This window comes from Mytilus californianus, unplaced genomic scaffold (genome assembly GCF_021869535.1).
Source record: "Mytilus californianus isolate M0D057914Y unplaced genomic scaffold, xbMytCali1.0.p SCAF_18, whole genome shotgun sequence".
NCBI lineage: Eukaryota > Metazoa > Mollusca > Bivalvia > Mytilida > Mytilidae > Mytilus > Mytilus californianus.
In genome coordinates, this window is record NW_026262666.1 from 12,360,555 (window position 1) to 12,376,325 (window position 15,771).

Here is a 15,771-nt window from a genome sequence, read left to right on the forward strand (position 1 = left end):
AAAAAAGTATATTTTTTCTTAGTACAAAGTAATTATAAATCTGATATGTCTACTACTAGCTGAACTAACCTGAGGAGGTTCCACCAATAAATTATGAAAATCTTTTAACCTAGGAGTGACTGCTAATAAAACATTGCTAACACCTTGTGCTAAACGATCTGTGTCTATGGAAGCAATGTGCTCTTGTGAACCTTCAGGGCTGAAAATGAGACATGGAAATTTATTTCATGAAAACAAGAAGTACAAAATATAACATGGAAATTAAATTTACACTATCAAGAAGTAATCAGCTTTCTCAAAAAACTGAGTTAAAGTAAATATGAGAAGTTGCAAGATTCATACAATTCTTAAATCTTAATCAATTGAGACATTTAAAAGTTTATGCAACATTTGGTCTATTTAGAATTAGGTGTTGATGAATGATCTTTGACTTTCTGTGTTAAAGTTGTTTCAAATCATCTATTTTTTTCTAATATAACTGAAATGGAGTTTTAGACTGTATGGTATCTTCATCTGTTTTTTGTGAACTTGTATTTATAGGTTTCCGTCTCAATAAATTTTACCCAAAATCTCAAATAACTTGTTTGTTGGTTACAAATAATGGCCCAGCGGGAACCTTAAGTGTCTCCAATATTTCAGCTGGACCAACAAAAATAAAATTCTTCCCTATTCTGACTGACAAATTTGTTACGCTTACCTTTGTTTCCTAAATTGTAATAGTGTTTGTATCAGATAAATCATTGCTATTCTGACTGACAAATCTGTTATGCTTACCTTTGTTTCCTAAATTCTAACAGTGTTTGTATCACAGAGAGACCATTAACTATAACAGATTCATTCTTGTCTTGTCCTAACATATTAGTTAATAATTTAGCTACAGTTTCCTCCCTGAAATAAACATCATTATAATATTAAATTCTGAAATAACCAACTGTTTCAATAATGCATAAAATTAAGTTTTCTTATTTGTTTGATCAACAATGATATTTTTTTTCATAAGATACAGTAAATAAAAGAAGAAATTATTCAAACAGGGGTTTCTGTCACTTGTTTAATACCTGTTCCATATAATGGTTTACGGTTTAGGTTTTTCTCATTGTTGAAGGCTGTCCTGTTGCCTTAATTGCTTACATGAACTTCATTTGAACTTTGGTGAAAAGTTGTCTCATTGGGAATCATACCATATATCCTTAGTTCTATAAAGGTTATATCAATTTTATGGTTCACTTAACTTCATTGTACATTGTACACACCCAAATATATATATGCTTTAATCATAGAGCTGTTCGATAAAAAATACACTGGACCCAGGGAAGGCAGGTTCAGAATCTCAACTATGGGTGGGTGTCAAATACTTGTCTGTACTGTGTAATTCAAAATTTCTTTATAGGCAGTTACCCCATTTTCAACATGCCTTCCATGGGTACCAAGTATATTTAAATGGATCAACACTGAAGATAAAGTACACAATTTTTGTTGTCTTCAAAACTTACTGTTCTACTGTGGACAGGAGTGGATTTTCTTGATTCAGTTGCTCACGACCTAACCTCACAATATCACATAATGATTGTGCACTGTTACAATGTACCTGTAATAAGTAAAACGAACCAGTCATATTGAAAATGTCCTATGGTACAATAAACGGGCGAGGAATATAATTTACAGGAATATGCAAGTTAAATGCTTGTTGAAATTATATTTTGCTTGTACATCAGACTACACGAAATTCGTCGGACCGTCGGACAAATCCGGTGAATAATGGATCGGTCTGGTAAAATTTTGTTGAATTCCGGTCCGAATGTCCGGTGTTGTTTTTTTCATGGATTTTTCTAAAAACCCTACATTTTTCCCAATTTTGGGAGCAAAATACCCAAACGATCTCGAAATTCATTTTCATCTTTATTATTCATGACAACGATGTTTATTTTGTTCAACCGCTAGCTTTATGCCGAAAATCGCCAACAAGTAATGTGTAAATCCGAGTAAAAACATATCTGACTGACAAAAACAACAATGGCTGCCATCAACCGGAAATGTAGACAATACCGGATCAGATTCCGGGAACGGATAAGGCCAATTCCGGGTTTTGCCGATCAAAAACAATAAATAAAAAAATAAAAAATCCAAGCAGGTTCACAAAATACAGCTATGAAATATAAACACTAGAATTGAAAACCAAAAGATATAAGAAAAAGAAAGAAGATACAGGAAATATTTTATACAGAAACTCTAAATTATTTTTAGTTCACAAATAATTTTCATGTCAAAATCCAATAAAATGTGACATTACTTTTCTTTATCACTGAAATGCATTCAAGCAATTGAGCACAACTTTCATCGAAATATACACTCTTGTCACATGACTTTGTTTTTGTGCATTTTTGAGAGGAGTAGGGCACAACAAGTCATAAGTTTGTTGTATTTTGTCGGATAATATACAATTATATGTAAAAAAATTGGTCTGGTAAAATTTCATTCGGTCTGGTAAAGCTAGGTTGTTTACCAGACCGAATGTCCTGTAAAAATAAAATTCATTCGTGTAGTCTGGTACATATAACTTTTAGAGTTAATTTAGGATAAACAAAATTACTTTATACCAGAAAGGGATGTAAACTAAAAAAAATATTCAAATCAAGGAGCAGATCTAATATGGGAATATAGTAAGTTAACCCATCCACATTTTTTATGTGCATGCAATTCAGTGGGTGTCTGTGCTTGTTGTCTGCAATGTTTGCTGTTTTGTTTAATGTATTTTACCCATTTCTGACATTTCAGTTTTCCATCTTGAATTGTTTTACAATTTGTCATGACATGGCCTTTTATACCTTACTAGACAGAATAGGTTTTGTTCATTGTTGAAGGTTGTTATGGTGATTTATAGTTTCCAACCTCAATGTCATTTAGCCGATAGAAGTCTCATTGAAAATCATACCAGATCTACTTATTTCTATCTGTAAATCAATGCAAATTTTACGGGAAAATGTTTTTTGCTAGTTTTATAAGATGCTAATTACTGTGGATTCCTTAGTACTAACTGTAGAGAATTTCATGGGTATATAAGAACCATGACTTTTAAGAATTTCAACAAAATAAATTTTGACTCTAGTGAACATGCCTCATTGGCAATCATACCACATCTTCTTACTTTATACAAAATCAAGTATCCACAAAAATACAATTTTCCCTTATAACATCAAAATAAAGGAATCATCAGGAAATACTTGAAATCTATAAAAGCTACATTTAATTGTAAATTCCTTTATCTAAACAAATACTGATTATCTGTACCTCTTCATCCTCTGCAGATACAAGGCAGTCAACAAGTCGTTCTACTATCTGTTTCTCATTTAACCACTGAAACAATAACATATCATAGTAAATTAAGTTACCAATAACTATCTGTTTAACATCTACTAGAGTAAGTTACATACAGGAGATTGTCCAAATCAACAAGGTCATCATGGTTTACATTACATACTGTGAGTGGGGAAATAATATGTTTTAAGGATGTTTGCTTCCCTGTTTAATTAAAAGACTTGTTATAAATTGGTGGTAGATAAATGAAGGACATGTCTGTGTCCTTGTTTTGGAGATATAATCAACTAAAAATTTGGTGGGAAATGATTCTCTCTAGATGTTTCATGCATTTAACATTGGCACCTTTATTCTTTCAAAAACTATGAAAAAATAACAAGGATTTTACAAGATTTTCAAAAATGGCTTATAAAAATATATGTAAATAAAATGCTCCGCAGGGCGCAGCTTGATACGACCGCAGAGGTCGAACCCTGAACATTTGGGGCAAGTATGGACACAACATTCAAGCTTGATACAGCTCTGAATTTGGATTGTGATTAAATATTTGACACAGCATAGGTTTCTGACACAGAATGAATGTGGTCTAAGAACTTAAAAATTTTAAATTGGACATTCACCTATTATGGTCCAATATCCAAAATCTAAATACATGGTTAGATTCAGCATATCAAAGAACCCCAAGAATTCAATTTTTGATGAAATCAAACAAAGTTTAATTTTGGACCCCGATTTGGACCAACTTGAAAACTGGGCCCATAATCAAAAATCTAAATACATGTTTAGATTCAGCATATCAAAGAACCCTAAAAATTCAATTTTTGTTAAAATCAAACTAAGTTTTATTTTGGACCCTTTGGACCTTAATGTAGACCAATTTGAAAACGGAACCAAAAATTAAGAATCTAAATACACGGTTAGATTCAGCATATCAAAGAACCCCAATAATTCAATTTTTGATGAAATCAAACAAAGTTAAATTTTGGACCCTTTTGACCTCAATGTGGACAAAGTTGATAACGGGGCCCAAAAATCAAAAATCTAAATACATGGTTAGATTCAGCATATCAAAGAACCCCATATATTCAATTTTTGTTGAAATCAAACAAAGTTTAATTTTGGACCCTTTGGACCTTAATGTAGACCAATTTGAAAACGGAACCAAAAATTAAGAATCTAAATACACGGTTAGATTCAGCATATCAAAGAACCCTAATAATTCAATTTTTGATGAAATCAAACAAAGTTAAATTTTGGACCCTTTTGACCTCAATGTGGACAAAGTTGATAACGGGGCCCAAAAATCAAAAATCTAAATACATGGTTAGATTCAGCATATCAAAGAACCCCATATATTCAATTTTTGTTGAAATCAAACAAAGTTTAATTTTGTACCCCGATTTGGACCAACTTGAAAACTGGGCCCATAATCAAAAATCTAAATACATGTTTAGATTCAGCATATCAAAGAACCCTAAAAATTCAATTTTTGTTAAAATCAAACTAAGTTTAATTTTGGACCCTTTGGACCTTAATGTAGACCAATTTGAAAACGGAACCAAAAATTAAGAATCTAAATACACGGTTAGATTCAGCATACCAAAGAACCCCAATAATTCAATTTTTGATGAAATCAAACAAAGTTAAATTTTGGACCCTTTGGACCTCAATGTGGACAAAGTTGATAACGGGGCCCAAAAATCAAAAATCTAAATACATGGTTAGATTCAGCATATCAAAGAACCCCATATATTCAATTTTTGTTGAAATCAAACAAAGTTTAATTTTGGACCCCGATTTGGACCAGCTTGAAAACTGGGCCCATAATCCAAAATCTAAATACATGTTTAGAATCAGCATATCAAAGAACCCTAAAAATTCAATTTTTGTTAAAATCAAACTAAGTTTAATTTTGGACCCTTTGGACCTTAATGTAGACCAATTTGAAAACGGAACCAAAAATTAAGAATCTAAATACACGGTTAGATTCAGCATATCAAAGAACCCTTATAATTCAATTTTTGATGAAATCAAACAAAGTTAAATTTTGGACCCTTTTGACCTCAATGTGGACAAAGTTGATAACGGGGCCCAAAAATCAAAAATCTAAATACATGGTTAGATTCAGCATATCAAAGAACCCCATATATTCAATTTTTGTTGAAATCAAACAAAGTTTAATTTTGGACCCCGATTTGGACCAACTTGAAAACTGGGCCCATAATCAAAAATCTAAATACATGTTTAGATTCAGCATATCAAAGAACCCTAAAAATTCAATTTTTGTTAAAATCAAACTAAGTTTAATTTTGGACCCTTTGGACCTTAATGTAGACCAATTTGAAAACGGAACCAAAAATTAAGAATCTAAATACACGGTTAGATTCAGCATACCAAAGAACCCCAATAATTCAATTTTTGATGAAATCAAACAAAGTTAAATTTTGGACCCTTTGGACCTCAATGTGGACCAATTTAAAAACAGGGCCCAAAATCCAAAAACTTAATACACGGTTAGATTCAGCATATTAAAGAACCCCAAGAATTCAAGAATAAAACCCCATTGAAATTGATCAAGAAATAAGCAATTTATACGAAGTATCTTCTTTTGCACAATACTGTGCAATTGAATATTTCTTGCTATTGCGCAATACTGTACAATTGACAATTTCTTGCTATTGCGATATATTGTGCTATTGGATATTTCTTGCTATTGCGCAATACTGTGCAATTGAAGATTTCTTGCTATTGCACAATACTGTGCAATTGAAGATTTCTTGCTATTGTGCAATACTGTGCAATTGAAAATTTCTTGCTATTGCACAATACTTATTAGATAATAATTTACACATCCTGTTTGGTGTGTATCTCCTACCATATCATTATTATTTGCTTTTAAATATTAATCAGAAATAACCAACTTAAAATGGAAAATTTTAAAAGAAAAAAAAAAGGAAAAAAAGAAAAAAAAAAATCCCCCCCCCAAATTTTTTGAACCCCCTTATGATTCATCACCCCCAAACTCAATCCCAGCCTTCCCTTTGTGGTATGGTACCTTGCAGTACAATTTCAGAGAGATCCATACACTTGAACACAAGTTATTGTCTGGAAACTAGAAAAATGCTTATTTTTGGCCCCTTTTTGGCCCCCAATTCCTAAACGTTTGGGGCAATTACCCCCAAACTCAATTCCAGCTTTCCCTTTGTGATATGGAACCTTGTAGTACAATTTCAGAAATATCCAAACACTTACACACAAGTTATTGTCATGAAACTAGAAAAATGCTTGTTTTTTGCCCCTTTTTTGGCCCCTAATTCCTAAAATTTTGAGGCAATTACCCCCAAAATCAATTACAGCCTTTCCTTTGTGATATGGAACCTTGTGGTACAATTTCAGAGAGATCCATACACTTACACACAAGTTATTGTCTGGAAGTTACAAAAATGCTTATTTTTGGCCCCTTTTTGGCCCCTAATTCCTTAACTGTTGGTACCATAACCCCCAAAATCAATCCCAACCTTCCTTTCGTGGTATTGAACCTTATGGTAAAATTTCATGGAGATCCATTCACTTAAACTAAAGTTAGAGTGCGAAAACCAATGTGTCTTCGGACGACGACGACGCCGGACGACGACGACGCCAACGTCATACCAATATATGACCAAAAATTTTTTAATTTTTGCGGTCGTATAAAAAATTATGAAAAGAAAAGTAGGGGTTTAGCTGACAAAATATTTACTGGCATCACATGGATAAAACTAAAGGATTCCGAATATCTGACAAAATTTTAAAAACAAGAGTAGCGAATCATCTTTAAACTTAGTGAACCTTATCACAAAGTCCATAATATACATTATGTCCATCATTCTTTACAGCTAGCCTACTCCATCAAGCCCAACCTATTCTTTACAGCTAGCCTACTCCATCAAGTCCAACCTATACCTTACAGCTAGCTTACTCCATCAAGCCCAACCTATTCTTTACAGCTAGCCTACTCCATCAAGTCCAACCTATACCTTACAGCTAGCCTACTCCATCAAGCCCAACCTATTCTTTACAGCTAGCCTACTCCATCAAGTCCAACCTATACCTTACAGCTAGCCTACTCCATCAAGCCCAACCTATTCTTTACAGCTAGCCTACTCCATCAAGCCCAACCTATTCTTTACAGCTAGCCTACTCCCTCAAGCCCAACCTATTCTTTACAGCCTGTTTCATTAAGTCCAACAATTTTTGTTTCATACAAACTAAACAATTGTAATATATCCATTATTATAGCTTACCTCAACAACGGCTCTTTTAAGCTCAATCCATTCTATACAAGTCAACAACCGTAATAACAAGTCCATTATTGCTGAAGTACCAATATGGTGCAGAAGTTGCCCTATAAAATCTTCTCGTGACTTTAAAAATTCAAAAATCTGGAAAAAAAAGAAAATTTCTTCAGTAGTCATTATAATGGTCTGTAAATTTGTAATAACATTCTTGAAATCATAGGAGTGACCCAAATTATATATGTATAAAGTCATAACTATTTTTTAACTGACTCTTTAGACTTGTATTATGGTAATCATGAGAGACCATAGATGCATTTCTTCATATTAACAATCATCAAGTAAGATTAAATGTGGTATACCATGTATTCTCATTTTTTCTAAAAATCTTAACCCAGAATGAATTAGAAATTTTTACAAAGTCTTTCATTACTGTGAAATCATTTATTTTCATGGGTGCCAATTTTCGTGGAATTAGGAAAACTTACATTTTCATGGTTTTGCAAACAACCTTATAGTAAAATGTGTCATTCGTTGCACATTTAAATTCGTTGTTCGCCTGTACCCACGAAATCCAGGAAAATGGGTGTCCAACGAATAATATTGACTCCACAGTATTGCAAAAATTGCAATGGCATAGGTTTCGCAAAATAACAAAGACTCATTTTTAAATTTTAAAGTTTGTATTCCGAAATTTCCTGAAATTGCACTAATTTATCTTGCAATTTTTGTACATTGTTCAACCATAGCAATAATAAATGTGCGCCAAAATTTCAGAATTAACAGTTATTACTTAATTTGATAGTCCTTCTGCATAGAACAGGCATTTAAACACAATTTTTTTTTAAAGAGTATCCTATGTGTAGATGGCAAAGTTATATTTATTTTCATTCCTTGCTAACAAAAAACTTGACAATACTTGTTTCAATTCTCAAGTATTGGCATCAGGTTAAGAGATAAATACTGACCATTTCACTTTTCCTAGTGATCAGTAATCCCATAACTTTACTGAAGAAACTAGCTAACAATGGGTTGAGAGGTTTTTCTCCCTCTAAAAAGCTATACAATTTGATAACTAATTCTTCTGTTCCAGCTAAAGCATCTGTAATCTGCTGGACGTCAGAGGTCAACAGCTCACATGCTGTGTTTGGAAATCTGTTGGAAAGAAATTACAGATTCAGTATTAGTGTCACACAGAACAAACAACTTATAAAGCAAGCTGGAAAATCAGGATTATTCAGAGCTGATCAAGGGTCCGGAAATGGTCATATTTGCCAGTCATGACCTAAACTGATAGCTATTTGTCCTAAAGGTCAGATTGGGATTTAGGACATATTTTTTTACAGAAATAATTTCGGTCATTACATTGAGATCGTGTTTCTTAATCACCATTTACACTTGTTTTTGTCTTGTAATCCCTTTCCTGTAATAAAACTGCCACTCCAGCATAAATGATATAATCCTGAGGGCACTCCTAATAACTATAATAATGCCTCCAGGAAATATTGGCTAATGACCTCTAATCACTTTTTACCTGTGTTTTTAATTCACACTGGACAGTGATCACAAGCTCAGAACTAGTATTATAAAGAAATTAAAATTCCGAGACAACTATCTTCGTTATTTAATTACTTTTCAGCAAGGACAAGTAGAAAAAGTAATTTTTCACGAGTTAAATATGTGCTTTATTTACAATGTAATACGCATGCGTGAAACTGTCTTCACCAGATAAGACATTTAATTGTAAAATGCAAAATGATTTCATGCTAAATTAAACGAGTGCAACTATTATCTGTTGTATTCAGACAACTTTAAAAGTAATAAAATTAAAATTCCTGTGATTTCCATCCAATTTGATAAACAGAACAAATCCCAGAAATGAATCCGGAATTATTAATACTTTAGTATTGTCGCAAAACTTCCTGTTCTAATTTTGTCTTCAAAATCGAAAGAAATATTAGTGATGTCTGAGAAATTTACCATTTTGAGTCATTAAAATCATTTCAATTTTAAACAGTTGCTTTCCATGAACTGTACTTGGAACATTTTATTTTAAGAAATTTTATGCAGTAAATGCGACGAAACTGTCAATACCAGTTCGTTACTGCTGTGAATTTAGTGTGATTTCGACAATTTAAAAAAGGTCCCAACTTTTAAGTCATCTCAAAATGATCGAAATTGTGTGAAAAAATTTCCAGATCCTTGGAGCTGATACAATATGTATTACTAAGTAGTGTATGTGTGTATGTGAATTAACTTTTCTTACATGTGACACCAATACCAGTTCTCAGATGCATGCATACAATAACCATCATAAGAGCCTTTTATGGCTGACTATACCTTAGAAGTTTGCTCATTGTTGAAGGCTTTATGGTGATCTATATTTAAGAAACCATGTCATTTGGATTCTGGTGGAAAGTGCTAATATCTAACCCCATTATAATACACACAAGTGTTTCAGTTAAACATGTTAAATGTCAGTCTTGCTGTCATAAGAGTTGATGACATTGAATCACTGTGAGACAGGTGATTGCTGTTTATTAGATATGATAAATAATTAGATCATAACAATGACACTGTCATATACTAATATAATGACTAAAATATATATGAGAAACAGGCATATTATGCCCTCAATTTTAGAATTCATTCATACATTTTTGTATTATTCAAATTATCAGCCAATATGTGTTCTACAAGGATCACCAGTCCTTAAGCCTTCCATTTGATACCTTAATCACTAAAATATATTCTACATAGTTTTATATACACCTATCGCTATTTGTCACAGAGTTTTCTGTAAAATTTTGATCGCATAAGAGAAAATTTCTGACGCCACAAAGGATAAGTGATTTTTGTTTGAAGTCAAAAGTTCAAGTGTCGCAAATTCTCAGGTCATGTGTTGCAGATTCCCAAATAGTGATAAGGTCTATTTACATCTATGTGTAGGAACCTTTTTGTTTTAAATATGTACTACTTTCCAGTATGCTCTTTTTTGACCGAGCCAGATTTTGATGGTGTTACATGTTACAAAGTCTATCCTAATCATTTCCCTAAGAAATCAATTCAAACCGGTGCTAGGGACTGTCTAAAACTTACAGTAGGGTGAGGGTTTTATTTTTTTTTGCTCTGTGTTGAAGGCCTCACTTTCACTTTGAGATGTCTGATGAAGAACAGCAATAAGTGTTTTTTGCTGTGGATGCACTGATTTTGAATCATGGATGAATACCCCATATCCTTTGATTTTCTATTATGGATGTATTTCAGAGGTAAACAACGGCAATCAAGAGCAATTACTACTATGAAAACTCAACCTCCAACCAAGAGTGATTTTAAACCAGTATTTAAATTACCAATCTACTCACCTGTATTTACATTTCTCATCTTCTTCATCCTCTGGCTCTACGGTTATCATTTTAACCATGCAATCCATGTTTTCTGGTGTTATAATGCTGAAAGTAGATCAGACAATTTATATTTAAAATCTGATATTCACTTTCTGTAACTCAAAATTTTCATTAAGAACGATGGCTTCAAAACATTGGCAAACTTATATTACATGCATATTCAGAAAGTGCATGCTAAGGGCTGTTCCAGAAAAACCAACATTTGACGGAATGGGCCAAGGGAAGGCACTTCTAAATCTCAGCTAAGGGTGGCTGTCGAATAATTTTTTGGAGGAACAGTCCTAATGACATACTGATATACCTGCTAGATGTACAATACTGACACAATGATCAAATTTCTAATTATTTAAAACGTGCAAGTTAACATGTTAAGTCTGCTGGAATACAAGTCCCCTAGTAATGTATATTGTTATTTGGAAATGCTGAGCTTTTTTGGTAAATATTCAAGTATATATAAAAATAAGTAGATGTGGTATGATTGCCATTGAGACAACTCGCCACAAGACACCAAATGACACAGAAATTAACAACTATAGGTCACTGTATGCCCTTCAACAATGAGTGAACCCATACCGCATAGTCAGCTGTAAAAGGCCCAAAAATGACAAATTTATGTAAAACAATTCAAACGAGAAAACTAACGGCCTGATTTATGTACAAAATAATGAACGAAAATTAAATATGGTATACAGCAACAAACGACAAACACTGAATTACAGGCACCTGACTTAGGTCTCTTTTTCAAGCACTTTATTATTCATCATGAACTACTGTATCAACACTTACAAATCTATGAGCTTTTTATTCTGTGCCTTACATTCCTGTAGTATATCATTTTCATCCATTAATTCTTGGAGAGTGACATCCTGTAAAATAAACCATCATTCTCCTGACTTCAAATATGGAAATCAATCAAGCAAAGACACACCTACACTAGTGTATACAAAGGAGGTATGTAAATAAAAGTTACACATTAGTAGAGAACAATAAACAAGGAGTCAAATGATGCAAGCTTTAACTACCTGAAAATTATAATGGGTAAAGTGAACCAACACCCTGAAGTGGTCGACGTGTGGTAGCGGTCAAGTTAGGGTGGATACCTAGTGGTATTCATAAAGGGGTAAAGTGAACCAACACCCTGAAGTGGTCAACGTGTGGTAGCGGTAAAGTTAGGGTGGATACCTAGTGGTATTCAATAGTTGTCTTTCTACACGTACATAAAATTATAGAAAATCAAGACATCATGTTATGCCGAAATAATAAAGAATTGGCGTCATCAGGATGGTTAGAATATGTGGACTTCCTGAAGTCCACATTTACATACAATGTACTTCAGGGATAATTTTTCTTATTGTAACCATGGTAACTGTCCTGATGACGTCACTCATGTGGTGAAACATGTAGACATAAGACTCCGTGTTGAAGACCGTACTTTGACCTATAATGGTTTACTTTTATAAATTTTGACTTGGATGGAGAGTTGTCTCATTGGCACTCATACCACATCTTCTTATATCTATAATAAATTCTTTATTATTTTGGTATAACATGGGTGTTGTCTTTATTTTCTATAATTACTTGAAAGTTAATCTAAATGTATAACGATCAATCCCAATCAGGATCTTCTGCACCTGATAGTTGATGGAAAATCTACTATTGGTAAAATTTGTAAAAAATAACTGTTTCACCAATAAACAAATTTCTCAATATCTGGTATTAAGTGTAAGCTCCCTAGAAATAAACACAGATTTTTTATGTTTTCAAATAACTTTTACAAAATAAATCCTTAATTTAAATAGAGAAATTTGGCGCATTCTAAATTAAAGGTTTAATCAAAGTAATGATGATGGCGACAAAAACAATATATATCATAACTTTTTGCAATTGATTTGGACACCATTCAAATGCCATTATAAGGGATGAAATTTTTTTGTATGACTTTTGAATAGCCAATACTTTTTTGAACTACAACAACTGTAATTCTAGTACTGTAAATTCAGTAATTATTACGTTCATTTATTATTGCGATTTTTGAAGAATGGACAAAAATGCGAGACTACTTATTGTGATTTCAGGAAAATCTGCATACTGATGTATATATCAGATATCTGAATGCGAGTTCTAATTATTACGATACTCACCTTGTCGCATTATTTGCAATAATAAAAACCTCACAATAATTTTTGAATTTACAGTAATTACTACAATAATGTAATGTGTTCCCTACAGTCCATCATACTAAAGAAATCCAGAAAAAGGTATATAAAAACCAGGTGCAATTTAACAATATTGATTGTGACTTACCTCCTTCCCAAGCAAGGTATCAATTTTTGAAGTTGTGATAAGATTAAACTTCCAAAACATCTTGTTATCTGGAAAAAGAAAGATTAAGTTAAGATTCTGTTATGTTAAGTAGTTATGGCTGACACAGCTACAAGCTATAATCCAAAGAACACAATTTGAAATCAAGAATAAAGTAAAACAATTATTTAATTTCCCCTGGTTTAGCTTCAGCAATACAGTAATAGAGATGTTTAACTGGATATGTGTGTCAAAACAATTCAGAACACAAGTTGGATGCAGAATAATTCTGGACAATTTCCTTTAGATTGTGAAACTTTTTTGTCGGCTATTTAAGGGAATGTAAGTGTATATATAACATACCTGCAAACTTCAGTAATTTTAAACCTTTGTTAATTTGTATCTTGATCGTAAAAATAGCCTTAAAACAAGATTTCCATTTGTGAAAAGGTTTGAGAAACTAAGCCAATCAGTATTGTTTTTCGTGTGATCATAATGTATGAATTATCACTTGAAAAATGTGTTTACAATACGATGGATAACGAGCATTGGGATAGGGTAGGGTCACATGGTGGTTTTCTTCCTGTTCTTATCCAACTATTTATTAAAACTATAGAACCCCCGACAGATAGTTTTGTTTGCAACTAATACACTTGATCAGCTGTCAGATTGTTGCAGTTTACAGGTAAGGTTTTTAGCACTAAAAAAAAAACACAGTTTCAATCAAAAACACAGAATTACCTGGAAAAAAAATTACTGACCAGAAAATGTTCACACATTTATAAGCCAAAGTACATTGGAAAATATTAAGACTCAAAAGGTTTTTGACCCACAAGCAATTTAAAGTTAACTGGAGCTACTCATTCAAATGAGACAGTCACCCATCAAGATTTTATGAACTATGTCATTTTGTTCCAAAAAGAAATGAACTAATTAATCTAATATATATATACATATATATTATATATTTATTTTTCAAACATTTAATATGAATTAAAAAAATATTTGGTTTATAAATATCCTTATTCAGGCCACCCTTAACAAATTCTTTGTTTGACGTTGCCTTCCCATGCCTTGGGGTGTTGGGAAGATGGGTAGGGATTTTATTTATTTTTTGGCCAACTACATTAGTTACAAGACAAGAAAACAACTTTAAAGCATGAAAAAAAAAACATTTTAAACAAAATTTAAAATATGAGTTATGAAATTTTCGGGAAGGCTGCTTTTAAAGAGGGTATGTAGACAACATCAAACTATTTTAATTTTACTTTTGGCCTCATAACAATTAATTCCTTTATACATCTTTCAAGTAAACATGCCCCACAAGTGTAAACCTATAACAGACTACACGAATGAATTTTATTTTGACTGGACATTCGGTCTGGTAAACAACCTAGTTTTACCAGACCGAATGAAAATTTACAAGACCTTTTTTTTTACATCTTATTTCTCATCTCAAAATGTACAAAAACAAAATCATGTGACAAGAGTGTATATTTTGATGGAAGTTGTGCACAATTGCTTGAATGCATTTCATTGATAAAGAAATGTAGTGTCACATGACATGAAAATTATTTGTGAACTTAAAATAATTTTAAGAGTTTCTGTACATGCTGTATAAAATATTTCCTGTTTCTTCTTTCTTTTTTATATATCTTTTGGTTTTCAATTCTAGTGTTTAATTATATTTCATAGCTGTATTTTGTGACCTGCTTGGATTTATTAAATTTATTTACTGTATTTGATCGGCAAACCCCGGAATAAGCTTTATCCGTTCCCGGAATCTGATCCGGTATTGTCTACATTTCCGATTGATGGCAGCCATTGTCTGTTGTTTTTGTCAGTCAGATATGGTTTACTCAGATTTACACATTACTTGTTGGTGATTTTCGACATAAAGCTAGCGGCTGAACAAAATAAACATCGCTGTCATGAATAGTAAAGAAGAAAATGAATTATGAGATCGTTTGGGAATTTTGTTAGAATGCTAGAAAAAATCCATGAAAAAAACACCACCAGACATTCGGACCAGAATTCAACAAAATTTTACCACACCAATAAAATTGAGAATGGAAATGGGGAATGTGTCAAAGAGACAACAACCCGACCATAGAAAAGACAACAGCAGAAGGTCACCAACAGGTCTTCAATGCAGCGAGAAATTCCCGCACCCGGAGGCGTCCTTCAGCTGGCCCCTAAACAAATATATATACTAGTTCAGTACTAAACTCCAAATTGTACACAAGAAACTAAAATTAAAAATAATACAAGACTAACAAAGGCTAGAGGCTCCTGACTTGGGACAGGCGCAAAAATGCGGCTGGTTAACCATGTTTATGAGATTATCCATTATTCACCGGATTTGTCCGACGAATTTCGTGTAGTCTGCTATAAATAGGGCCCAGGTTTGTGACATTATGAAAAAGTTGTGTAATTTCAGAACTTATCTGGATTGAAATAAATAGGGCAGTCTT

General features: G+C 32.6%; 1 protein-coding gene across 5 annotated transcripts in view; it reads right to left on the reverse strand.

The window, feature by feature from the left end:
- LOC127726713 (serine/threonine-protein phosphatase 6 regulatory subunit 3-like) overlaps positions 1–15,771 on the reverse strand; it is a 52,831-nt gene that overhangs the window by 35,939 nt on the left and 1,121 nt on the right. For all 5 annotated transcript variants that reach the window (XM_052234185.1, XM_052234184.1, XM_052234183.1 and 2 more), the window contains exons 2-10: positions 13,301–13,368; positions 11,783–11,862; positions 10,955–11,041; positions 8,558–8,744; positions 7,599–7,736; positions 3,289–3,354; positions 1,494–1,588; positions 775–888; positions 70–199 (exon numbers count right to left, since the gene is read on the reverse strand). In XM_052234185.1, coding sequence (XP_052090145.1) covers positions 70–199; positions 775–888; positions 1,494–1,588; positions 3,289–3,354; positions 7,599–7,736; positions 8,558–8,744; positions 10,955–11,041; positions 11,783–11,862; positions 13,301–13,360 — 957 coding nt within the window. In that variant the 5' untranslated portion in view covers positions 13,361–13,368. The remainder of the gene's footprint in view (positions 1–69; positions 200–774; positions 889–1,493; positions 1,589–3,288; positions 3,355–7,598; positions 7,737–8,557; positions 8,745–10,954; positions 11,042–11,782; positions 11,863–13,300; positions 13,369–15,771) is intronic.